Source organism: Meles meles, chromosome 15 (assembly GCF_922984935.1).
Source record: "Meles meles chromosome 15, mMelMel3.1 paternal haplotype, whole genome shotgun sequence".
In the NCBI taxonomy this organism is placed as follows: Eukaryota; Metazoa; Chordata; class Mammalia; order Carnivora; family Mustelidae; genus Meles; species Meles meles.
The window spans coordinates 50,600,357-50,627,500 of record NC_060080.1 but is presented as its reverse complement, the minus strand read 5'-3'; the positions used below and the strand labels follow the sequence as shown (position 1 = coordinate 50,627,500).

Sequence of the window (27,144 nt, the reverse complement as noted above, 5' to 3'; positions counted from 1 at the left end):
CTCTTGCCTTTAATAAGGTTAAAACCATCCTGTGGGCCAAGAGGCACTGTGATTTCTGCCAGATCATCCTGTATCCCGCATTGTTCTTTCAGATCATGTTTGAGACCTTCAATGTTCCTGCCATGTACGTCGCTATCCAAGCTGTGCTCTCTCTCTATGCCTCTGGCCGTACAACAGGTAAGTGACCTGTAATCCCATCCCTTCCTGACTCTGGGGGGCAGAAGAGAAAGCTGGGCTCCCGCAGAGTTTCCTGCTCAGAAGAATCAAAGGGACAGTCAAAGTCCAGGGAAAACCCTGCATAGAGGTAACAGAAAGGAATGCATTCAGGTCTACCCGGTAGAGCTGGCAAGGATTTATATGAACCAAGCATGACCGGTACATCCAGCAGGGGCCGTTTTCCTCACAGCAGTCAGTCCCCGAGCTTACACACACTTTCCAAGAATACTGGAATGTTCCTGCTCATGAACTTGTGATGTGGCTATCTGTGTGCCCTTTGTATAGAAAGGTGCTAAGGGAAACAGAGGGAACTTCAAGATAAAGCAATTTCTAATGGGGGGGGGTGCCTGGGTGGTTCAGTGGGTTGAGCCTCTGCCTTTGGCTCAAGTCATGATCTCAAGGTCTTGGGATCGAGCCCTGCATTGGGTTCTCTGTTCAGCGGGGAGTCTGCTTCTCCCCTTCTCTTTCTCTGCCTGCCTCTCTGCCTACTTGTGATCTCTGTCTGTCAAATAAATAAATACCATCTTTAAAAAAAAAAAAAGCAATTTCTAATGGGGACTTGACGGCTTCCATGAACATAGTTCAACATTCATTCATTCAAATATTCATTATTTGTTCGTCCATTCAGTCATTCATCAGGTATTTTTCCATTACTCCCTACCATGGGGCAAAGACTACACCAGCCCATGGGCGCAAACCAACAAGGAAGACAGCCCTGCCATCACAGAGCTACCAGTCTAGTAGGGGGAGCAGGGCAAACACAAAAGATAATTTCACTGCTGATGACAAGGACAGTGATGGGGAATGTGTGATGGTTCTATAACTTACTCATTTGTTTTACCATTTCTCTACTGCTGGACTTTATGGTCGTCTCCAGTTTTTATTTTTTATTGCAAAACATGCTCTGATCAACGCCCTTGTACAAGTGTAAGCTCCTGATCCCTGGGTACTTATTTTGCTTCTGGCCCTTACTGAACCATCTTATTTGTGCTAATCATGTCTCAGTTGGTTCTCTTGGGTTTTCCAGGTATACAGCTTCATCATCTGCAAACTGACAGTTCTGTTATCTCTTTTTCTATTTTCTGTCATATTGCTTTGGCTAGAACATCTAGGACTATATTAAATAATAAAGCAATAATAATATTATACTGTTTCTCCATCAGTTATGATATGGCTTTTGGACTGAGAGATATTTATTATCATAATGAAAAGCTCATTTCCCTCCATGGTTTATTAAGTTTCATCAGTAGGGAATGTTAATTTTTTTTTTCAAATCAGCTGGTTTTTATAGTCCCTTCCAGATCTAACATTCTCCATGCATGTGCATATGGGTTAGTTTAATGCCAGAAGGATATGCAAATTATCCAGTCTCCCTTAAAGCGTTGGCAATTAAGATGCACATTGACAGATATGCAGTACAGTGAAAGTGGTTTTTTTTAAAGATTTTATTTATTTATTTTAGAGAGAGAATGAGAGAGAGAGAGAGAGCTTGAGAAGGGAAGGGTCAGCAGAGAGCCTGATGTGGACTCGATCCCAGGACTCCAGGATCATGACCTGAGCTGAAGGCAGTTGCTTAACCACCTGAGCCACCCAGGCGCCCCAGTACTGTGAAAGTGTTTTAAGGAATACAAGAAGGGAAGATGTTTTACTTGCCTTCCAGAAGGCTACAGTCTCATTTGGGAGGATAAATGAAGTACACAAAAAATTTTACTGATGATCCTTATGGTGGGTGAATTTTCTCAGCTGCTGGAGAAAAATATGGTAGTTGAAGACCATTTGGCAACTGGTCCCTGAAAGATGAAAGACAAGAAGTTTTCATAGGTCCTATCCCCTCTCTCCATAGGCATCGTGCTAGATTCCGGGGATGGTGTCACCCACAATGTCCCCATCTATGAGGGCTACGCACTGCCCCATGCCATCATGCGCCTTGACCTGGCTGGCCGTGACCTCACTGACTACCTCATGAAGATCCTCACAGAGAGAGGCTATTCCTTTGTGACTACAGGTATCCAGCCCCTTTCCTGATTCTGACTTGAGCTCAAACCAAATCTGATCTGGGACCAAACGTTCTCTGATGAAAAGTCTGTGGCCCCCATCCTCAAATTCTCTAAAGATAGATGGGGAGGGTTCTAGGCTGGAACTGGGCCCCTGGACAAGACAGATAGTCAAGGCGGCCTTATTTATGGCAGAAGGTTCCCAACTGAGATGGTCTCGGGATGGGGACAAGGCCTCCTTAAGTGCCCTTTCACAGCATTCCTTCCTTCCCCAGGGACTTGCTATCTCTGGTTTTTACGGGGTTGAATGATAGCAAAAATCTGATGATGCATTTTGTTACTGAAGGGAATTTATGGTTTCTCTGAGGACACATGGAATAAATAAGGTCTGAATTTCTAAGAAGTTGTCATGGCTCAGTGCCCAGCTCAGGCAAGAGGAGACTTTAGGCAGGAGCTTTCCTAGATTCTATAAGATCACAACAAATCCTCCTACGTCTGTACCAGTATTGTGTCCTGTGACGCCCTCAGGAAGGCCCGTAGCTTTGTCAGGGCAGAGTAAAGACAACAAGGAGAAAAGCCCATGCAAAGTTTTGCCTGGGAATCAAGATTTTGGACTTGCACTTTAGGAAGAGGAATGAAAAATTAACATTTGTCCTAAAAATTAATCCAAAGTAGAAGAAGAGTTTTTCATGGCGATCAAAGTAGGACAAACTAACAGAACAGAGGATCTATTTTCTGTCATTCCTTCTCTTTCTAGCCGAGCGAGAAATCGTGCGAGACATCAAGGAGAAGCTGTGCTATGTGGCCCTTGACTTCGAGAACGAGATGGCCACGGCAGCCTCCTCTTCCTCCCTAGAGAAGAGCTATGAGCTGCCAGATGGGCAGGTCATCACCATTGGCAACGAGCGCTTCCGCTGCCCCGAGACCCTCTTCCAGCCTTCTTTCATTGGTGAGGTGCTGCCCTCTGTCCCTGCTAACTGGGAGCAGAGGGGGTGAGGTGGAGGAGTGGGAAAAACACCAGGAGTCATGCACACTTTGTTTATAGTTCATACATAGTCCATACTTTTCCAGGAAGGGCCAAAACACATCAACAATACAACCAGATAAAATCTAACTTTTATTTATTTATTTGTAAGATTTTATTTTTTTAAGTAAGCTCCACACCCAACATGGGGCTTGAACTCACAACCCCAAGATCAAATGTCATATGCTATACCGACTGAGCCAGCCTGGTGCCCCGATAAAATCTGATTTTAAATAAAAGGATAGGGAAATCAAAATAAAAGAAAAGCAGAATAGGGAATATAACATAAAACTAAGAATAAGGCTAATACACAAAACACTTCTTGGATTGAAGTCACCGGGGCCAAAACCCATAGCAGTAAACAGGATGGGTTTGGGGTCAGACCTGGTCTCAGGTCCTCATTCTGCCCCTTTAGAGCCTGTCACCTTGGATGTGTTACTTCCTCAAACCTCAGTTTTCTCATCTATAAAGTGGAAATAATGATTAGTGCCTACTAGATGGGGTTGCAACAAGGACTAAGTACAAGACTATTTAGTACAAGGACAACGACTCTTTTGAGGACTGAGTAGGAAGAGTCAGGCCTGTAAGCAAATGTTAACAGACAGCAGTGGCACATAGCAGCTGAACAAAGTGATATAAGCCTAAGAGATCAGTAAAGTCTTCTTAGGGAAGGCGAACATTTGAGCAGAATCTTGAAGAATGAGTATCATTTAATGGTATCTGGGGGCAGAAGGAGTGCAGGATGGCAGATGGCATCCAAGGCAGATGGAAGGGTACGTGTGAAGGCATGGAGGTGTGCAAGGTCATGTTCTACTTGGGACACGATGAGAGGTGTGTGTGTGTGTGTGTGTGTGTGTGTGTGTGTGTGTTTGCACACGGGAAAATGGAGAGAGTTGCTGGACCACACCAAGAGTGTAATGGTTAATCATATCAGCCATGAGATTCCTGAAAGCTGTGAAGCAGCACTGTAGCCGGGTTAGGTTTGTATTTTAGGGAGATTCCTCTAACCTCAGTGTGAAATTATGTCATATGGAGGAAAGACTAGAGGTGGGGGAGGCCAGGAGGTGGGCATGAACTAGTTTGGCCTACAGGCCTTTCACTGTGGAAAGCCCCGGGGGGAACTAAGGTAGCTAGATGTAACCTGTAGATAAGGGGGGGCTGTCAAGGATGACATGATGAGTATACGCATGCAATGGAACATTTTTTGACAATAAAAGAGATTAAAGCACCAACACACACTCTAACATAGATGCACCTTGAAAACATGGGTTGAAATGTGAACATGAACATGCCATTAAGTGATAGGCACCAGACACAAAAGGCTACATATTGTAGGATTCCATTTATATGAAATGTCCAGAACAGACCAGTCTATAGAGAAAGAAAATAAATTAGTGGTCCCCTAGGACTGGGGGAAGGGTGAAGGGGAAGATCACAGTGTCTACTAAAGGGTATGGAGTTTCTCTTTGGGGTGTTATAGATGTTCTAAAATTAGATTTTGGAGTGGTTGCACAGTCCATGAATCAAATAAAAACTGCTGGACTTTAGAAGGGTGAATATTACGATATGTGAATTATAACTCAATAAAGCTTGAAAAAAGATGACTCAGTGAAAGTGTTCCCTTAGAAATATGACTTAGCTAGGGGGTATAGCTCAGGGGTAGAGCATTTGACTGCAGAAATATGCCTTAGCTGATCAATGTGAAAGATCAATCGGAACAGGAGGAACCAAAGGCCAGTTGGAGGTCTGATACTGTAAGCTGTCTGGGATATGATTAAGGGTCTGAGCTAAGGTAGTTGCAACAACAGAAGGATCCCTTGAGGAGCTGGAGGTGTGGGTGTTTATGAATTGACGGGTGCTGACTCTTACTATGACCTGTGTAGGCATGGAGTCCGCCGGGATTCATGAAACCACCTATAATTCCATCATGAAGTGTGACATTGACATCCGCAAGGACTTATATGCCAACAATGTGCTCTCGGGGGGTACTACCATGTACCCTGGCATTGCTGACAGGATGCAGAAGGAGATCACAGCCCTGGCCCCCAGCACCATGAAGATCAAGGTGGGTCCTGCTCCCCAGATCCCTCAACCCAGTCCTTGGGATAAAGACTTGCGTGCCTGGGAGATGTTCCAAGTCAGTCTGCCTGGCCCGTAGATCGGTGGCCTCCTGGGCTCAGCAGTCTCCTGGTCTGGGACAGATTTCATCTCAAGGGATTATGTTCCTCAGGCACGGATGAAATGGGGACACGTTGAACATGGGATCTCAAATGCAACCCTATGATGTCCTATGACAAGGGGTGAAAGAATTTGGGAGGAAGAGAATATTGAGGGGCTGAGGATGCAATCAAGACCAGGGAAAGGGAGGGAAGAAAAGAAGGAAGCAACGCTATAGCATCTTTAGACTTTAAAAGGGATGTGCGTGTTCACCCAGAGGAGGGTCAAAGTTCCAGAGAGAAAGTTTGGCGTGGGGGCAGGCTTCTGGTTCAGACTCACTTGATTCCTGGACAACCTGTGATCTGTTGTGTCCTCTTGGCTCCCATCCTCCCCATGCCGCTACTCACCAAGGCGGCTCACCGCACAGGCCTCGTCAGAATAGGGGCCCTCTTGTCTTCAGCTTCTCTCCAGCCTCTGGTCCCCAAGCAACCATACAGAACTTTTTTTTTTTTTTTTAAAGATCTTATTCATTCATTTGACAGAGAGAGAGAGCGCACAAGCAGGTGGAACAGCTGGCAGAGACAGAGGGAGAAGCAGGCTCCCCACTGAGCAGGGAGCCCAATGCAGGGCTCGATCCCAGGACCCTGAGATCATGACCCGAGCTGAAGGCAGAAGCCCAACCCAGCCACCCAGGCACCATACAGAGCTTTTTAGGGCTTCTAGGAACTTTGCAGCTAGCAGGTTTAGAAAAGGAGTTGGGAATTGAAGAGAGATAATAGGTTGAGAGTTACAAAGTCTCACAGTAAAGTTGGTCTCTGGGAGTTTGCTACATCTAAGTGTATTCTAAGAAACTTTTCCACAAAGGAAGGCTGCCCCAGGCCTTCCCCCTGCCTAGCCGATGGTGCTCAGCAAAGGCATGCAGAGCCGGTTACCGGAAAATGGGTGGGAGCCTGTGGGCCCTTCTCATGGGGAGCCACTGGGGCAGCCACGCTTCCTGAAGCCTGCCACACTGGGGGCATGGCACCAGGCCCAAGGCAGGGGCTTTTTACCAGGACCATTGACTACATCCCACCTCACCCCCAGATTCTGGTCACCAGATCCGGGGCACCCCCATCACCTACACTGATAACACACATGCATTTCCATGCATATCCCAATTCGTAACCCACTGCCCTGAGTTTAACAGCACGTGCCAGCCTTCAGGGGGTTTAGAATCTAATCAGGAGACATGATCACTGAGTGGGCAATGTAAATAAGACGTGGGGCGGGGGGAGCACCTGGGTGGCTCAGTGGGTTAAAGCCTCTGCCTTCGGCTCAGGTCTTCATCCCAGGGTCCTGGGATTGAGCCCTACATTGGGCTCTCAGCTCAGCAGGGAGCCTGCTTCCTCCTCTCTCTCTCTGCCTGCCTCTCTGCCTACTTGTCTCTGTCAAATAAATAAAATCTTTTTAAAAAATCAGAACTTAAAAAAAAAAAAAAGACAGGAGGAGAGGAAAGGACACTCGAGGCAGGGGAAATTAGACCAAACAAAGGTGCCCAGGGTATGTGTGTGTGTGTGTGTGTGTGTGCAGGTACGAACAGCCCTGCCAAACGGGACAGCCAGATTTGTGTAGAGGAACTGGGGAGATGAGACAGATGTCGAGGAGATGGGAGAAGAGAGGTGAGGTGGGTTGGCACTGAGACGGAGGACCCCAGCCCAGGACTCTTGTCACAGCCTGAGCCACACAGCAATAATGTGACTGTGCTGGTCCTTGAAGTATCAGTCCAAAGAGTGACCGAGTGCCTTTGTCTGACTGAATAATAAGATAACTGCTCACGACACTTCTTCTGCAATTCCATGATCTCTGCAACTTAGGAAAGATGTAGAGAGGGTTTAAGGAGACAAAAACAATCAGTTCCGTGTCCCATTTTTTTCTGGCCCTGGATTCTTTGACCCTTTAGTGGCTGTCCCTCTGGATCCACTTGTAGGTGGTGTTCAAAGTTGTCTAACTGGCAACCAATTTCTAGAAGCTAAGCTTGGGACTCCCAGTGGCAGGGATGCACCATGTGTCTATGAACCTGAGAACTTGTCAGCTACCAGTGGCTATCAACAGATGAGACTCAAGACAGGGTCTGAGTGCTCTGGCCGACTCAGGATTGGCAGAAGCTCAGCCTTAGCTGCCCACACAGCCGAACTCCAGGCAAGAACAGAGAGGTGCTGTCCCTGTCGATGTTTGTCTTTGTCATCTATTGCCGAGGAGCAAGGAACTGTGAAATCTCAGGGACAGAGCCCTAAGTGTTTATCACGTGTGTAACTGCAGGTCAGATGGGAGTGAGCAGTCTTAAGTCAGGCCTGGTTTGGCAGCTCTGCCGGGCTGGCCAGCTCGGGTCAGGTCCGGAGCTCTCCTGCTGGGGCCCAGGCTGAGGGGCCAGCAGCCTCCTAAGGGAAGCCCTTCTCATCAAGGCAGAAGCACAACTTCCTGCCTGAGGCACATTTCAAGTTCCTGTTTGTGTCACGTCTGCCAAAGTCCCATCCCTCAAAGCAAATACAGAGCCCAGCCCCAAAGTCACAAGGCAAAACAGTGTGCCCTTCCCATGGGGGGAGGACTGAGGGCCGGAATAAAGATTTGAGCCAACAATCTAATCTACCCCAAGGTTTTACCGTGTTTGTTTCTGACTGGAGGCGGTCCTTATCTGGGGCAGCCCCGCACTGTGATGAGAGGATCTCCTGGACCAGTTCCCTATTCCCTTGGGCACTAATCGTGATTCACCACATTTATTCTTTGCAGATTATTGCTCCCCCAGAGCGGAAGTACTCGGTCTGGATTGGAGGCTCCATCCTGGCTTCTCTCTCCACCTTTCAGCAGATGTGGATCAGCAAGCCCGAGTATGACGAGGCAGGGCCCTCCATTGTACACAGGAAGTGCTTCTAAAGTCAGAACAGACTCTCTGGAGTTCCCCTGGAGACTGCTCTGTTACCCGTCATGAAACATTAAAACCTGCAAAGCCTTACTTCTCTGTGTGGGGCTTTTGTTTTCCCCCACCCTGGACTTTCACACAGTGCTGAGGGTTTTTCACACCTTATTACTCATCCACAGTGATCCTGTGAGGTGAGTGTATTCCCTTATTACAGATGAGGAAACTGAGGCTCAGAGAAGTTAAGAACTTGCTAAAGGCCAGAGAACCAAGATGAAATCCGTGTGACTGACTCTAAAGCTAGTACTCCTACTATACTACCTTGTTTCCCTTTCCTTGAACATGAGTAAGAATGAGGGCTAGATGACTCTTGGTGGCAGGTAAAGAAACAAGGACTTTCAGAGGTGTAAGTCCTTGTAACTCAAGGGCAACATACAGAACGTGACTGGAAGGGGAAACAAAAGGTTTATAGGCTGTGACATAAGAGTGGTTCAAGCACAATGTTTGAATTTGGGTGGTGGAAGGTCATAATGGGCTTAAGATCTCTATGAGGCCCTTTGTTATTGAGGATTAGGCTTTATTTTGCCTCAAAGCTAACCAAGAAAGGAGCAGCGACCTTAGGAAGAATTTTTTTTTCTTTACCTTCTCTCCTCCTCCTCCTCCTCCTTCTTCTTCTTCTCCCCCTCCCCATCTTGTTCTTGGTTCTCCTCTCCCCCTTCTTCTTCTTCTTCCTCTTCTTCTCCTCCTCCTCCTTCTCCTCCTCCTCTCTCTCTTTCTCTCTCTTAGTCTCTTTCTTTCTTGTTATTTGTTCCCCACTCCCTGCCCTTAGTCAATTCTGTTAAAATGTCACAAGTATTTACTGAGTTTGGGGCATCTGTTATTACTGGGTAAGGCCACATGGGACTTATGTATCCAGCAAAGATGATTCCTGCCCATCAAAGTATCATTACATAAAAGGGGGGGCACATACACGACAATGATTTAAGGTGAAATAGAAGCACCCATAAAGTATGACGAGAAAACAAAGGCTAATAATAATAGCTAGCATTGGTCGAGTGCTTATACTATGCAAGGCCCTAGGTTAAGAGCTTTCCATGGACTTCCTCACCATAACCCTATTAGCAGGTACTAGTATCATTCCCATTTTATAGCTAGTTTATGAGTTAATGTGTTCAACCCAGCTAGTTAATAGCAGAACTAGATTCCCACTTTTGCCTGGTGTACCCTTCACTATCTCTACCTACTCACGTCCTATCCTCGATGCTCCTGAGCAGATCCCACTTGGCTGTGAGCCTTCCCAGACACATCTATTTGGAAACAGTGGAAGTACACAGACCTCGACATCAAGATAAGCTTCCTCTGTCATCCCTGCCCTTGCCCTCCGAGGTGGGGTGGAGAAGCATGTTTTACAAAACTCCCTAGTGGACTTATGTCTAAGACAGGTTTCCCAAAAGCAGACCCTGAAGTGAGGATACACAGGCAAGTGATTTAACAAAGTGCTTTCTGGGGAAACCAGTGAGCAGAGTAGGAGATGCAGGACAAGAATGGGGAAGAAGGGGCACCTGAGTGGCTCAGTAGGTTAATGCCTCTGCCTTCAGCTTGGGTCATGATCCCGGGGTCTTGGGATAGAGCCCCGCATCGAGATTTCTGCTCAGTGGGGAGCCCGCTTCCCTTCCTCTCTCTCTGCCTGCCTCTCTGCCTACTTGTGATCTCTCTCTCTGTCAAATAAATAAATAAAATCTTAAAAAAAAAAGAAAAAAAAAAAAAAAAGAATGGGTAAGAAGCCCAGCAGGGAACCTCTCAGACAGAGTTCCACAGAGGATGGCTTATCTGAGTCCCCAGGCAGCTCTGGTGTACAAGCCTGACTGGATGCAAACCAGGCTTTCGCCCTGGCCTATCAGTAATTGGGGAAGGTGCACTCTGAGGGAAGGTAAAGTCAGGCTTTCCACAGGGACTGGGAAAGGGCTCCAGGAGGCCAAGGGCAGTCTTGCAAAGAAGAGCTGCAGGCACTGGCTTTTGGGAGAGAAAGCATGGGGAGGAGGCCAGAGGGCAGTCACACACACACACACACACACACACACACACACACACACACACACACGATGGGAGGAAATATGGAGCACTGACAAATCCCTACTGTAGAGGGATGCATCAGACTCTCCATGTGGAGGAAGGTGAGGAGGCTGACCTGTTGTTCCTCACCCTGCCCCAACCCAGTCTTGCCCCACTTCAAGAAGTGCTGTCCTTGGGATACCTGGGTGGCTCAGTTTGTTAAGCGACTGCCTTCCGCTCAGGTCATGATCTTGGAGTCCTGGGATCGAGTCCCGCATCGGGCTCCCAGCTCCACCTGGAGTCTGCTTCTCCCCCTGACCTTCTCCCCCTCTCATTCTCTCTCTCTCAAGTAAATAAATAAAATCTTAAAAAAAAAAAGTGCTGTCCTTGAAGTCATCATTGGAAGTCAAGTCATATGCTGATAGTGAGGAGGACATGGGTGCATTACAGTGGTCTGAGGAGAGAGGAAGTACACCAGAGAGTCAACTAAAGATAAACAGCAGTAATGTCCCGGGAACTGAGTGTCAAGCTGAAGGCAGCCATTACTGATTATGGAAAGCACATTGGATGGTAGCTGTGTGACAGGAGGTAAGTGCTTTTTGTGGGTTATATTTCTGAACCCTCACCGCCAGCTCTCAGGAGCCCACACCCTTAACTACTCCTTAAATGTCCCTGGTGACAGAAAGGGCAGAGAGGCTTTCCCAGTGCCAAGAGCCTTTCTCAAACTTTTTTGGATGAATATTTTCCAAGTCTGAGTTTACATAATAAGAAATGTAGGCGGTATTTTGACACGGAGGTGGTTGTGAGAGTGGGAGCAGAGGATGGGACAGATTTTTAACTGTTCCACTATCCATTGGTGCTCCATCCAGGTTATCCTAAATAAATTTATAACATATATTTTTAAATGTGTTTAATATATGAACATCAGTTCAACCATCCCATATGAACATCAGTATAAGAAGAAAGTCTTGTGCTTTTTATGCAAGACAGGTGTCCCAGCCACGGACCCCTCCCCAACCCCTTGCAATTACGTCCCCGTTTCCTAAAACCTCCCATCTCTTAAGAGTGCTGCCTGAAGGCCCGTTTAACTGTTGGGACTCTTGCTTTGACTCTTCTGGTTTCAGCGGTGGGAGGAGGAAATACCCTCTGACATTTCATAAAGAGTCGTTATGACAATGGGGTGTGGCAGGACAAAGCCAGTCAGAGTCTCACCTGGGGGCAACAGAACGGTCACTGCCTCTCCTCAGAGCACAGCTCTCCACCCACCGCTGGGCTCTAGTTTCAAACAGCGGCGAGTCTCTACCCGGGTTCTGCTCAGCCTTTGAGACAAATCCCATTCGGCATCCCCACCGCCCCAAGCCAGCAGAGCTCCTCATCCCCGCCTTTGTTCACGCCCACAGAACCTAATCTATCTGTTTTAAACCAATTCCACTCAGACCCTGAGCCTCCACCCACTTCAGCCTAATGGGATTTTGGGGCTACTATGCAAATCGACCCGGCGAACGCTTATTTATTCATTCAAAAGACAAACTAGGAGGTGGAATGTACCGAAACTAATTTGACTAATTCGATAATGTGCCAACATTGTGTTGCGCGTCACCGTGAGTGGGAAAAAGTTAATCTGTGTACCTCAACAGATCGTGTCATTTTCCTACTTGAAATAGTCCAGTTGCTACCCATATTAGAATAAAAGGCAGACAACAAACACCTGGAAAAGCCTCGTTTGCAATTACAGTTACTTCGATTTGTCTTTAGTTATGACTTATTGTAAAGTTACACAAAAATACAAAGGTGATGAGATTAGAGAGTTTGTGTCTCTGTTACGATGTTACTTGCTCGGCAAACACCGAGAGGCTAAGCCGCCGTGACAGCTGCAATTACTAATTCTCCCGCACCCCAACCGGCGTTTGAGGTCTTTCCATCTAGCTTCGCTCCTGCACAAACTTCTCGAGAACAGAGCCGCCCCTCCCTCTGGCCCCACCCCCAGCCTGCTCTACCCCACCCACTTCTTGCGCGGCGATTTCCTGACGTCATAGGCGCGCCCGAGCGCTGGAACGGCTGTACCGAGGGCGGAAATGCTCGCGGCGGAAGTGGTAGCTGCGCAAGTTGTGGGTGGAATGACTGCGGCCCGGCTCCTTCGAAGGCTGTTGCGCGCACCTTCCAGCTCCATGGGTCGGAGCGCGGTCCGTGGCGTGTGCCCCTCTAGGGGCTTGCACGCGGAGCGCGGGCCTCGAAGGCTCTCCATCGAAGGAAATATTGGTAAGGGCCGGAAAGTGGCTGCTAGCCTGAGAAGCTGAGCAAGGGAGATGGGCCCAGACCCCCCCTTCCCCGCAGTCTGATGCCACAGGGCCTATCCCCTCCTAGAGAGGCCTTTGCTTCTTTGATTTTTAGGATGTCAGGCCTCAGTACTCTTCCACAGCCACGAAGTCTGTAGATAGGACAAGAGGTCTACCAGCTTGCTCTGATCGCAATGGATGCGACAAGGAGCAGGGTGTAATTTCTTTGTTCGCCTAAGATAGGGTTGCCAGATTTGGGGTGGGGGGGAAGGTGCTCATTTAAAATAGGATTTCAGATAACGAATACTGTTTTAGTGTGTGTCCTACGCAGTACTGGGGACATACACTAGAAAAAAAAAATTATTACTTACCTACAGTTAAAATGTAACTGGTGTCCTGTATTTTCTCTGGCAGACCTACCCTAAGAGTTCCTAAAATCCGTTCAATACCACTTACACTATTTTACCGTGTCCCTCTTCTAGTCCCGTATAATTTCTTAACGTTTTTCTTGGAAGAAAGTCACTTTTTAAACTTAAAACATGTAGAGTAGAGACCCAATATCTTAAATAAAAAGTAATCATACAACGAAATGAAAGCCAAACACTTCAGTTCACTGTTACTAAATTCTGACTTGATGCTTCTACTAGCTAAGGTGCTGAGCCCTAAAAAGATTAGCAGGTGTTGAGTATTGAAGACATTCTAGGAGCAAATTGAGAATTTCTCATTTTATTCATTCAACAAATAACCGTTTGAGCAACTTCTGTATGCCGGCACTGTTCTTGGCCCTGAGGATACAGCACCAAACAGAGCAAATAAAAAATCTATGCTCTCATGGAACTCTAGTAGCGATAAATAATAAACAATATAAATTAAGTAAACAGTATATTAGATAGTAGTGGATGTGATGGAGAAAATTCAAGGAAGAGCAATTGAGGGAGATGGCAGTTTTAAATATGGTAGTCATGACAGGCCTCACTGAGAGGGTGACTTTGGAACAAAAACCAGAAGAAAATGAGGGAATGAAACCGTGTAGGTAACCAGGAGAAGATTCTCCCAGGCAGAGGAAAGACCAAGTGCAAAAGGCCCTAAGGTGGACAGTGTGTTCAGGGAATAGGAGGAAAGCTATTGTGGCTGGAGCAGAGTGAACAAGGAGGAGAATGGAAGGACGTGAGGTGAGAAGGTAGGGAATAGCTTAATTGTCTAGGCCTTTAGTCCATGGTGGATTTAAATCTTAAAAATGTGACTGTGGCTGATACGATGAAAGTTGAAGGTGTCAGGAGGTTACTGCAATGATGAGTTACCATGAATTGGAGCAGGGTGGTCATGGTACTGCAAAGAGGCAGTTGGATTCCAGTTACATTTTAAGGTAGGGCAGACTGGATTTGGTGTCAGATGTGTAGAATGTGAGATAAAGACAAATCATTTTGGCCTGAACAACTTGAAGAATGGGAGTTCCAAGTTTTCTTAAATGGAGAAGCATGGGAAGAACAGACGGGGGGCAGGCGATGGTTGCAGGGGTCTATCTTTAGGCATATTAGGTTTTTATGTGCTTATTAGATATCTAAGTGGACATGTTGAAGACAGTTGGATGTTTAAGTCTGGAGTTCAGAGTCTCCCTGCATTGTAGGTATAAATCTAGATAGTATTTGAAGCCAGGAGACCTTGTGTGTTGATGGAAAGGACGAAGCTATGGGGCACCCAGATGTTCAAGAAGTTGGGGAAGGAACCAGGCAAAAGAGACTGAGAAGGAATGACCACTGAGGTCAGAGCAAAACCAAAAGAGACTGATATCTCGGAAGCCAAATGAAGAAGGTGCTCAGGGGATGGGAACGTTCAACTGTGTAATGCTGTTTAAGTAACAGAGCTCTTTAGTGAACTTGAGAAGAACAGTTTTTAGGGACAGTAAGGATGAACGTCTGATCAGCATAGGATCAGGGAAAATGGGAGGTGAGGAACTGGAGACAGTGGGTTAAGACAACTGGAACTTTTCCTAGAAAGGGGAGGTATGGAGTGGTAGCTGAAATGGGGAGGGTTTGCGGGGGTTTCAGATTTTTCTTTTTGTAAGAGGAATTAGATCATGTTTGTAAGCTGGTGGAAATGGTCTAGTAGAGGCGGGGAAATTGGTGAAGCAGGAGATAGGATATAATTACTGGAGTGATTTTAGTAAGCAGGAAGGAGTGGAATCTATTGCTGAAGTGGAGAGAGGTTAGCTTATGTTAGGAGCGCTCTCTCTCCCTCGTAACTGAATGGCAACAGAAATGAGTATGACTTGAGTAGGCGTGGTGGGAACTTGGGGAAGGTCTTTCGGCTGTTTTCTCAGCGAAATAGGACGAAGGCTCAACTAAGTAGCATGAGTGTGAAGAGAGAGAAAAGACATGAATTAGTCTAGTGAGTGAGCAAGAGAAATGTAGAGCTGCCAGTTAGCATTAAGGACCCACTTGGACTTAGTGGTCATGAATTTAAAGTGAGGATAATCACCACATCTGTTTTTTGTGTTTCTCCAGCCAAATCAGAAACATCAAAAAGACTGAGAAGGGAGGGTCCTGCTCCCTGCCTCGTGGTGTTAAAGATGTCTGGTTAGGAAACATGCCTCTAAAGGAAGCTCTGTTCTCAGAGCCCAGAGAAGTACCAAAGTACTTCACACAATAAGTACTTGGACAGACCATCAGGCAAAGTTTGAGCTCCCTCTCCCAATTTTCCTGACCTTTGTTCTTAACCTTTCTAGATGGATCTACTTCTTCCTTGCTTTCACTCGGATCAGGACTTACTGAGTACCTGCTATGAAGGTAGACTCCCATGTGGTACAGTTCCTGTCCTTTAAGGAACTCACAGCCAAGTGAAGGACTTCTAAACATAATTCCTGTACCATGTGATGAGTGCCATGATTGTTTGGGCATGGGAACTCAGAATCCCTGGGGTAGGAATTCCCAAGGGGGAGATGAGGCAGGAATGCTCCAGGTATAGGAAGTCACATTTGCCAAGGCAAAGCCTGAAGAGACATGCAGTTTTAAGAACAGGAGTGTGCCTGGAGGGCAGGACGAGAGGCCGGAAGGGTAGACTTGCCAGATGCTGAACAGCCTCTGCAGCAGGCTGTGCTAGGAGTTTGTTGTGTAGGTTGTGAGAGGCTACTGAAGGCTTGAGGCTGGTGCGTGCCATGGTCAGATTCATTTTAAAAAGAAATTGGCCAGAAGGGATGAACAGAAAGCATGCACTTTCTTCGTACGTGTTGTTTGCTGCAGTACCCATAGTGCTGTGCGTCCGTCATGTGGAGTGAATGAGCAGGAATAGAATTTGGAGTAGACAGACTAGTTTTGTGGCTGTCGTTGTAGTACTTGAGAGTGTGGGAAGATGCAGGCCTGGGCAGAGGGAATGGAAGGACAGAAGAATGGCGTTTTGAGAGGGATTTTGGAAGTGGGATTGACAGGACTAGGTGGCCACTTGGAGGTGAGGGATAGAGGCATAGAGGATGACAGTAAGATTGTAGTTTGGACATGCAAAACTGAGGATGGAAATAAAGGAAGAAGTCTGGGGAGGTAAGACATACAGAGATAGATGTTCAGAGGTAGATTAGGTCATGTTCCTGAGATGGAGAGATGGGACCAAGATTTCAGATATGGAAGTTGTGGATTGTGGGGGTGGTTGGTTGTTGGAGCCTTGGAAGTGCGTGCACTTGCCCAAGGGAAATGTGACTAATGGCAAGTGGACCGGGGGCCCCTAAGCTGGCTGTTTCTTGTCTTACCTCCTACTGCTGTCCATCACCCCACACACCGTGATGACTGTCCTCAGGCAGAATTAGTCACTGCCTCCTCTGTGTGCTCTCGTAACATTTTGTACCCACAGCAGCTGCAGCGCTTGAGTTCTGTGGGGATTGTTTGTACACTCAACACCTTCCCCTGGTGTTGGGGAAGACTTGGGTCTTGCTCATCTTTGCATCACCAGCGCCTAAGCCCCTGCCTGACCCATTGTATTCTTTCAGTGTTTGCCAGATGCCTGACTCCTGTGCTGATACTGTGTGGAAGTTAGTCACTGGTGCCCACGGAGTGAATATTTTAAACTGCTTTACAATCAAGTCAGGAGTGATCTTGTTCTCTAGTCACAGGTGGTGTCCCCAAACAAATCTGTACCCCTCCAGGACACCTGAACACAGGAAGGTAAACCCCTGTCCTGACCGAAGTTAGATATGTCTAGAGGGGCTTTTCTTGTACTCGTGCTGCCCCGAGTCCTGTTGATCTGCTCCTCTGAGTGAGACCACAACACAGAAGGAAAATGGGTCAGTGAAGTAGCACCCAATGGCGCCCAGTATGAGTTAGGAAACCATATGCCAAGTGTGATTGGAAATCAAAAGTTTGGTGCCCAGAATCCCTTAAGATCTAAGAATGAAAACACTTAGTCCATCTTCTAAGTGTATTCTTGGCAACAATGGGTATTACTACCTCCCCAGACCAGTTACTTTATAATTATAGACCTCAGGTGAAGAAAGGATTGCTGTATGAGATACTCGCAGTGAATCATCTCGGACCATTCTCACTTTGATTTTCAAAGACCCAACCAAAAAAGAAGAACTTTGTCACTGTTACAGTCTAGAGACTTGTACATAAGCAGAGGAAAGAGCTTTTCTAATAGCATGTTCCATATGTTCTAATGTCACTAATGTGCATCTATTGCTTTTATTGCGTATAAACAATCGGGCAAAGATTCGAGGGAAAAAAAGGCCTATTCTAAATGTTGTATATTGGAGTCTTTGTTTCCATGATTTCACCTCATTCCACCCATCTCCATTCCTGCTATCTGGTTAGATACGCAGGATGCAAAGGGAACAAGTCAGTGTGCGTCTTCAGAAAGCAAGTGGAGAGAGTGACAGGTCACAAGTAATTATAAAGTAATACTTTGGTAAAGTCAGAGCAGGCAGTGGTTCGCTCTGCCTCCCAGGTGAAGTGGAGCTGGAGAGAGTTCCAGAAGGCTTCACTGAGAAGGTGACAATGAAAGGATGAATCACATGGTGGGCAAAGTGGGGGTAGGGAAGGTTTCCATTCAGTGGGGGTCTCATGCTGAACAAAAGGGGTTTGGACCATATGCTGTTGTTAAGCATAGTTCCCATGGGAAAGACAGTAAGAGGAATCAGAGCAAAAAGGGTATTAAGTTTCTTTTTAAGCCTGTGGAGTGATTTTTGTTAAGTTTGCCCAGAATGCTTTTGGGTTCCGAGCCTTTCTGATCCTGGGTACTTTGTTTCGCAGGTGGAGTATAAGCTCTTTGAAGGGCAGGGTCTCAGCCTAGTTCATCACTGTAGTTCTAGTACCTAGTCGGTGAGTGAGTGGATAGATACAACATCAAACGTAGTGCCTGAAATACAGGCTTTAAATGTTCTTTGGGAGACTTTTTTTGTTTAAGATAGTTGTATATTTACTGCCTTAGTTTGCTTTTTGGTACAAGGTTTCAGAATTGGATTTTTGCCTGTGTTTTAAATTTTGTTCAGGAGAGGAACAGGCCTGGAGGTATGTTTGAGAGGCTCCCTCAAAATACAGCTGTATTACATTGAAAGTAATACATTCTTCAGGGTGTTCCATCAGATACTATCTAATTGCTAGATTTTAGCAGAATGTAGCAATTGCAGGTATCATCGTTTGTAGAAGAATTTGTGGAAGGAAAACAGATCATGATTTAGGAAAAGGATGGAAATTAGCAACAGAATTCTTTGATGCAGCTTGTGGAATGACAGTCCTGGTGCTAATAAAAATCAACATGTTGAACTAATATACCCTAGGAAAGTACCTCCTACCGTTTTCCAAGTCATGGCACACATAATAAAGTTCAGTAATAGCTAAGGTCTGAAAGGAAGGTTTGATTCTGAGATCTGATACCTCCCAGATCTCATGATATTAAAAAGTATATTGAGAGATAACAGTGAACCTGGGATCTAACTAAATGGTGATAATGATATCATAAGAGGCTCGTGTTTTGCAGAGAAACCAGACAAAGGGAGGGCTTTGTCTTGTTTGCCCAGTGTTGTATAAAGTAGAGTGGCTTTTGGTGGACATGAGTGTTCTGCTCCCTAGGAGGAAGCCAGTGTAGCAGGAAAGAAGCAGACACCGCTCTTAGGAAGCCCCTGGGAACACTTTAAAACACATGTCTTAAAAAACAGAACAAGGACACGCCTGGGTGGCTCAGTCAGTTAAGCATCTGCGTGGGTCATGAAACCAGGGTCCTGGGATTGAGCCTCACATCAGGCTCCCTGCTCAGTGGGGAGTCTGCTTCTCCCTCTCCCTTTTGCCACTCCCCCTTGCTTGTGCTCTCTCTCTGTCAAATAAATAAAGTCTTCAAAAACAAAACAAAAAAATGGGCGCCTGAGTGGCTCAGATAGTTAAGTGTCTGACTCTTGATTTTGGCTTAGGTCATGATTTCAAGGTTGTTAGACTGAGCCCTGTATTGGGCTCCACATTCAGTGGGGCATCAGCTTGAGATTCTCTCTCCCTCTCCCTCTGCTCCTCCCCCCCCAATAAATAAATAACTAAATCTTAAAAAACCACAACAACAACGGTCAAAACTCAAGCAGGAAGAAAAAACTTATGCTTAGGTATTATAGCACTAAAAAATGTTATGCTATGTGTGGTTTTAATATGAATATATAACTTTGAATTATCTTTTAAAATTATTCCATATTTGTGGCTGGTGCCTGGCACAGCTGAGTTCCTTTAGAACAGCTTAAGAAATACTGCCCTATGGCAAATGACCCATGCTCTCTGAGCTCTTAGGACCTGCCACCATCATTTACTGTCATTCTTTGCTGAAACTGGCTTCTGATTACTAAACCGGCTTTGCAGAAGCTTTTGAATGGGCAATGGGGTGCAGGGTAGGAGTATTGCCCTGGTGTAATTGTTCCAGTAATTGGAACTGTGTATTTCCCATTACATCAAATTTGTTGGCATTCCGGGTTTTGTGTGTTTAAAAGGCATGAGTCGGTTTCTCAGAGTCCTGACTGCCCTTAGATGAACTAATAGTGTCTGATCTCAGAGGTGAAGCTGGCACTCCCTAACCCTCAGGGCCCTTCTTTTTCGATCTGCATAGTTTCTTGGATTGTTTTTAACTTTTAAAAAAATGTAATTCTAACAGTCATTCAGTCTTAGCAATCTCAATTGCCTTAATCTTTCCCTATTAATTAAAATAACATTTTAGGGGCATCTGGGTGCCTCAGTCTTTAAGCGTCTGCCTTTGGCTTGGGTCATGATCCCAAGGTCCTGGGGTCGAGCCCCACATCGGGCTCCCTGCTTGGCAGGAAGCCTGCTTCTCCTTCCCCCTGCTTGTTCCCTCTCTCACTGTCTCTCTGTGTCAAATAAATAAAATCTTTTTAAAAAACCACAACTTTTTGGCTGGTAGGCAGGGACCATGTTTTAGTTTTAATCAGCAACCTACAATCTAAATTTTGCCTATCTGTGCCAAATATTTTAAAGTAGGGGCTACTCAGCAGGGACATATCTGATAATATAGAAACTGAACCAATTTGTAATTCCTGTCAATCTGTTAGGTTCTTCATGACAAGCCTGTAGGCTTTTACTCAGTAGTCTGGTATGTGGTTTTAGAACCCATACACTTTTTTTAAAAACCACCTCTGTTGATTTTGATCAGATTGTTCTGGATGGCAACCTCAAATAGAAGTATGCATTCTTGAGGCATACTTACAAATGTAGATTCCTAGATCCCAACCCCAGAAAGTCAGATCCTGTTAAGAAACCAAAATTAAGACCCAAGAAGCAATCAAAACACTTAAATGCTATAAACATGTCATAAGCAGTTAATAGATGCTGTTTGATTCAATTGCCCAGTGTGATGGGAATTCCATGTATGCTAGAGACATTCTAAACTTCATGGAAGAGGTGGGGCCTTAGGCTTGGTAGGGGGAAGGGATTTACATACAGGCCAGGAAGAGCAGGGGAAGGCATTTATGCACTGAAGTGTGGGAAGAGCAGAGGCGGACGGATGTGCAGAGGCACACATGGGCCGGGTGGAGGTGGAACTGAGAGATGAGCATGACTGTACAGAACACAGAGATTCCTGTTGTTTGTTCTTACCCTGTGTTGTTCAGGCAGGAGCTGGAGTGCTGTGTAATCAGTGGCACCTTATGGATGTGTGGGCTCTTCTGAGACATCCCTTCATTCCTGCAACAGTAGCCATGAGTGGCTGATAGAATTGACTTGAAGGGTGCCTGCCTTCCTCCTTTTGGTTCCATTTGGGTTCCTCCTCAGGGTAGAACTTGGCTTGAGAAGATCATCTCTCATAGAAGGGATTGAACTCCAAACATACTCCTGTCATTTTTTTTTATTTTTAACAAACATCATTATCAGAGGGAACCGAAATAGTAGTGTATTAAATGTTTTATTCAGTCAGGTCATTGTGCGGGGCTCTGGTACCACCCTGTGTGGCCTAGAGGAGCCCCCTGTTCTACCTGGAGAAAGACAGTTACAATTGCAGTGATGAGTTGTTACCCAGAAAGCCAGGTCAAGTATAAAGGATGATTAGCTGATCTAGCTCAGAGGCATCAGGTTCTGGAAAAGCTTTATACAGGAAGCACATCTAAGCAGAATCTTGGAGACTGAGTAGGAGTTGACCAGGTGAGGAGAGGAGGTGCTCCAGGAAATGAGAATGCATTGGCAAAATCACATCTGTGGGAAAGAACAAGGCATGATTGGAGTTGCAAAGACTTTGGTGCCTGAAAGAAGCTGAGGCCAGGAAGGTACACGCAGGGGCCAGATCTTGCTGTGTCTCGCAGACCATGCTAAAGGGCTGGATTTTTGTGAAGGCAGTAGGGTACTGTCAGAGGGTTTTAAGCAGTGTTATTTTGTGTTCACTGTGGCTGCAGTATGAATGACGGACTAAAGGGGGCAAAGCCAGAGTCAGGCAAGAGATGAGAGCCTGATCCTGAGCTTGGAGGTGGGAATGGAGAGAAAAGGACAGATGGGGAAAATTTAGAAGGCAGGTGCAAAAGGACTTGGTGGCTACTTGACATTTTGCAGAGGAGGGAGAAGTTCTGACAGGGAGCATGCTGCTGCCATCCCCTGAGGTCTGGGTATGGGAGGAGGTTCAGTCTGCTGGGGATGATGACTTCATTCATGTAGGGAGCAGATTGACTCTGAGGTGTTTGTGGGACATCCAAGAGGAGGTGTCTGGAGAGCCCATGGATAGTGATCTGGAGCTCAGGAAGGTAATGGGCCAGACATTGGCGTGAATGGGAAGAGATAATTTGTTGTACTAGGTTAGTTTCATCTCCAGAATATTTCTCAAAGCAACCACTACTTTCCACCTCCTCTGCAATCCCTTGGTTCAGGCTGCTATTATCTTTTAACTGGTTTGCCTACTTCTGTGTCAGTCTGTTCTTACACAGATGGCAGAGTGATCTTTTTAAAAACGAGATGGAATCCTATCATTTCCCTGCTTAACATCCATTGCCACTGACTTCCCATTGCCCTTAGAATAGATTCAAACTTCTTACCATGCTGTGAGGTCGTGCCCGATCTGGCATGGCCTTCCTCCCTGCCCCTACACGTGTCTGGAGCCACTCTTCTCCCTCATTTGACCATGCCTCTTCTATGCCCAGGCTTCTCTTCAGTCTCGTCCTGCACCAGGTTCTTTCTCTTTCCCCTGCCTTTGTTTATGCGGTTCCCTCTGCCTAGATCACCCTTCCCCCATGCCTGTCCTGCTTACCTCCTCACCTTTCAGATCTTACCTCAGACATCACTTTCTTCAGAGGAACCTTCCCTGGTCTCCTGAGCTGTGTTAGAGCCGTCCTGTGTTTTTCTTTCCTAGCACTTAGGTTTGTTATTAGTTACTCCGTGAACACATCTCCCATACAAGCTCCGGGAGGGCAGAACCCTTCTGTGCTTTGTTTGCCATTGTACCCCCAGTGCCAGACAGTCCTGAGCCCGGAGTAAGCACTCCAGGAAATATTGGTTAGGTTTGTTGAATGAATGAGGGTCCTAATCTCAATTATTCTTTGCTGAAAAACTTGCAGTTTTTACGCTGTCACAGAATAGATATGATTCAAGCCTTACGGTTTAAGTAGCTGATTTCCTCTACTGTGGGTGACGTCCTATTACATTTCCAACTGTCATTAAATACCTTGCCTCTGGGAGGTTAGGGCATTACCACTGCAAGTCAGATCTTAAGGGTCTTTTTCCTCCCTCCCCCCCCCTGTATTCATTATGGGACTGGTCACCATGGCCTGCCCCATCCTGAGTGGGACACAGAAACGGGGCTGAGGGCTGAAACTGGGAAAACTGGTACTTGTTGCCTTCAGCTAGGCCACCGTGCCCAAGTTTCGTCGCAGCCTTCTCCTGCAGCCCTGATGCTGTTTGCATTGCAGCCGTGGGAAAGTCCACCTTTGTGAAGTTACTCACGAAAACTTACCCCGAGTGGCACATAGCTCCAGAGCCTGTAGCGACATGGCAGAGTGTCCAGGCTGCTGGCACCCAAAAAGTAAGTTTTCAGTTGTGGTGGGTAGTTGGCCGGCACGGGTGAATAAACTCATTGTAATAATCTCATTTGCTCGAAGTAGGTGAAACAGCCCAGTTTGAGTCTCTTTTTATTTAAATGATTTCATTCCAGAAAGCAGACCACATGTGCCAGAGAGGATATGACTTGTTTTGAATATGTTTAGTTTTGATTTTTGTGGTTTTTACATGTCTACATAAGTGACTGCCTCTGTTCTTTGTGGTTTCCCAAAGTATGTCCAGCTGTCCTGGCTTTGTCATTCCTACCCCTGAGTGTATTACTGAAGCTGACCTTCAGGATTAAGAGCTAATTACAGTGATTTTTAAACTTATTTATGAAGGGTTAGAAATTGGAAGGGCCATCTTGTCGCGGTCTGAGTCAGTGCGGAAATACTAGCTATAACACTTACAAAGCATGAACTTTGCCACATGCTGTGCCAAGCGGTGCACATTTCACTTCTGCCTCATGGCACAGGACCTAGTGTCGGGCCTGCTGCTTTGGTTTTAACACCAGCCATATCCACGTGAGTAGGGAAGGACCAGTCTGGACGTGAACCTTAGGGGTAGCTGCAGGAATTATTTCCCCACGCTCCTCCCGCAGCCTCCAAGAACATTTCACTGAGCGGTTCATTCTGGTTTTTAACAAAACTCTAATTGTTAAGAGAGTTCTTGTACAAGCCACTTTGCATCCCTGTGATGCTGAGTCATTGGTTCAAGTTCTGCTTCTTGAGTTTCTAACTTCTCTACATGACAACCCTTCATATAGTTGAAGGTAATTCATGATCTGTTTGCTCTTTCTCCTCGTGTCTTCTTTCAGACCAAACACCATTTTCCCCCAGACTGGTCCTCATTCTGAAGTCACTTTGTCTAGACGATAAGCTCCAGTTGGTTAGTTTTCCACTTAGACTAAATGGAAAACTCTTAATGGTAGAGAATATCATAGAACTTGTTCTCGGTGGCATTCTTCTGTTATTCCAGCTGAAAATTGTGTTACCTCTTTTGGCAGGCACATCATGCTTGTTGTGGACCTATGTTTTTTTTTAATTGTCTCTCTGTGTGTATGTATGTGTTTATGAAGTTAATTTTCCATTTAGAAAATAAATTACGTATCTTTCTCTAAGGATGCCAAAGGTCACCTGTTGTGGGGATTTGAAAATATGTCCACAAATTGTTTGTTGAACTTTCCTTTAAGAGGTAGACCCTAATTCTGCCCTTGAGTGTGGGCTGGACTTAGCGCCTTGCTTCTGATGAAGAGAATGTAGCAGGAATAACAGTGGGACTTGCTAGGGTAGGCCAAAAGAGACATTGTATCTTCTACCTCTTTCTGTCTTGATCACTTTTGGCTCTGGGGATGCCAGCTGCCATGTCATGAAGCATCCTTGTCTGTGAAGAGGCCCATGAAGCAAGAGATTGAGTCCTCCTGCCAACAGCAGTGTGAGTAAGTCTTCTTGGAAGTGGATCTTTTGGCCCCAGTCAAGTCTTAAGATGATTGGCCTCAGCCAACATCCCGACTGCAACTTCGTGAAAAACTCTGAGGCAGAACCAGCCAGCTAAGCTGTGTCCCGTTTCCTCACCCATAGAAACTGAGATAATGAACCCAAGCCACCAAACTTGGGTACAGTTTGTTATGCAACAGTAGATACCTAATATTCACATAGTTCTGATATTCAGAGGTAAAGAGTTTTTTTTGTTCTTTTAGATTTCTTTCTACTTAGGAGAAGATATATATATTTACCTACACCTATATGAATGTATAAAACATATATACATTTACTTTTTTTAAACAAAAATTGTAATTGTTACCTGCGTGGCCTTTGATATACAAGATCTAACTTCCATAGTAATTTTAATGATTGCAGTGTACTGCATAATATGATTCTTTAATTAATGTAATCGATATATTTAATTTAATATATAATGTTATATGTACTATAGCAATTTCTTCCTGTTAGAAACAGTGTTACACTGATGAATATCCTTGTAGATACATCTTTTTTCTTGTTAAGAGCTAAATTTTGTGTCCTTCTATATTTTAAGATAATCTACAGTTGGGATTTTAATGTCCAAAAATTACACATCTTGTTGATTGGTGACACCAGCTGTCGTTTACACAGTTTTCCTTCAGAAAAGTTGTACCACTTTCCCCATACTTTGGGCAACATTGGGTATTGCTGTTTTCATTGTTGCTAACACGAGGGGCAAGAAAACCGTTATTTTGTTTTACATTTCTTTGATTACCAATGGATTCAACACCTTTTTTTATACTTATAAGCCATTTATTAGTATTCTTTAGTGAATTGCCTATTCAGACCTCTTGCTTCCCACCCCCAATCCCCACAGATCTTCAAATTTGTGTAATGGCTTTATAAAAACTCATTGTATGTTAAGTATCTTAACTCTGTGTCACATATTGCTTATCCTTTCCCAGTTTGTCACTTTTCTTTTATCTCTGTATATGATGTATTTTGCAGTATAGTACATTTAAGTTTTTATGTAGTCAAATCTGTCTTTTTCTTCATAATTACTGCCTTTGATGTGTTAGAAAGACTCACAATCCAAAATTATAAAAAACATGCGCCTGCATTTCTTTCTCATGCTTTTGTTTTATTTTGCTCTTTATGTGACTTTAAATGTTATAGGAGGCTGATTTTTCCCAAGTCATTATTTTCTTTTTGCAGTAGTAGTCTTATTTTATTCCTGAGTGGTTATTTAATTCTTATTATGGTGACTGGGATCTGTTTTCCCATCATCTTTTTCAAATTGGTTATTATTGTTTTAAAGGAAAGCAGTTAATTGTTTAGGAAAGCAGTTAATTGTTGTGTTTGTCTTGTAATATTATTGTTTTTTTTTTTTTGCTTTATTTGCTTGAGGTTTCAGAAAATAATAGTTTTCCCTAAATACTTATCATTTGTAAGAGTTTTCCAATAGCCATACTTCACTTCTATTTTCTTGTTTTCTTTTATTGGATAGAAGTTCCAGAGCAATACTAACTATAATAGCACTGATGGTAGTCAGCCTTAACTTGTTCTGTCTTTAATGAAACTACCTCTAATGTATCAATATTAAGTTTTGTGATTGTTAGTCATTTCAATAGATCATGTGGAGGAAGTACCCTTATAATTATTAGGAACTATTTTCCTCATGATCATATAATGAATTTTCTTTTCTTTTCTTTTTTTTTTTAAAGATTTTATTTATTTATTTGTCAGAGAGAGTGAGCACAGGCAGACAGAGTGGCAGTCAGAGGCAGAGGGAGAAGCAGACTCCCTGCTGAGCAAGGAGCCCGATGTGGGACTCGATCCCAGGGCACTGGGATCATGACCTGAGCCGAAGGCAGCCGCTTAACCAACTGAGCCACCCAAGCATCCCCAGATATTGAATTTTCATCAAAAGCCTTTTTAGTATCCAGCAAGATAACCACAGGGTTTTTCCTTTTTTAATCTCTTAGTATTAGTAGATTTGATATTGGTGCCATCTATACATTATAGAATGAACAAACCCTTTTGATCATGGTACACTAGCCCATTAATTTGCTAATAGATTGTTTGAAATTTTGCATGTATATTTAATTGGTATTACTTTTTTTTTTTAAGATTTTATTTATTTATTTGACAGAGATTACAAGTAGGCAGAGAGGCAGGCAGAGAGAGAGGAGGAAGTAGACTCCCTGCTGAGCTGAGAGCCCGATGTGGGGCTCAATCCCAGGAGCCTGGGATCATGACCTGAGCCGAAGGCAGAGGCCTTAACCCACTGAGCCACCTAGGCGCCCCGGTATTACTATTTTTTTACAGGTTTTACCAGTGGGGTTATAAAATGAATTGGGAAGTTTTATACTATTTTAGTGTAGGAATTATTTATTCTTTGGAGGAGGGATAGAAATTTTTTTTTAAATAGTATGGATTCACCGCTCTTTGGGTGGAATAGTTACTGGACAGCTGTTTCTTCCTCAGCTATTCAGGGTTTGCGGATTTTGGTTTTTTTTTCCCTTCTTGAATCAATTTTGATAACCCTTGTTTTCTTAGAAAATTTCCCTGCTATTGAGATTTTCAAATTT

General features: G+C 44.9%; 2 protein-coding genes across 7 annotated transcripts in view; both read left to right on the top strand.

Annotated features, from left to right (window-relative positions):
• The window catches only part of ACTG2 (actin gamma 2, smooth muscle), a 21,259-nt gene extending 12,879 nt beyond the window's left edge, over positions 1–8,380 (top strand). The window contains exons 5-9 of the mRNA XM_045979366.1: positions 93–177; positions 2,060–2,221; positions 2,968–3,159; positions 5,118–5,299; positions 8,158–8,380. Coding sequence (XP_045835322.1) covers positions 93–177; positions 2,060–2,221; positions 2,968–3,159; positions 5,118–5,299; positions 8,158–8,301 — 765 coding nt within the window. The 3' untranslated portion in view covers positions 8,302–8,380. The remainder of the gene's footprint in view (positions 1–92; positions 178–2,059; positions 2,222–2,967; positions 3,160–5,117; positions 5,300–8,157) is intronic.
• Positions 8,381–12,393: 4,013 nt separating this feature from the next.
• DGUOK (deoxyguanosine kinase) overlaps positions 12,394–27,144 on the top strand; it is a 29,248-nt gene continuing 14,497 nt past the window's right edge. For 2 of the 6 annotated variants that reach the window (XR_006815111.1, XM_045979564.1), the window contains exons 1-2: positions 12,394–12,595; positions 22,898–23,076. Coding sequence is in view for 3 of the 6 variants with exons in the window: in XM_045979564.1 (XP_045835520.1) it covers positions 12,412–12,595; positions 22,898–23,076 (363 nt within the window). In the remaining 3 variants the exon portion in view is untranslated. Of the gene's footprint in view, positions 12,596–22,897; positions 23,081–27,144 lie in introns of all 6 variants that reach the window. The other 4 variants (XM_045979565.1, XM_045979569.1, XM_045979568.1 and 1 more) reach the window with 3 other exon arrangements.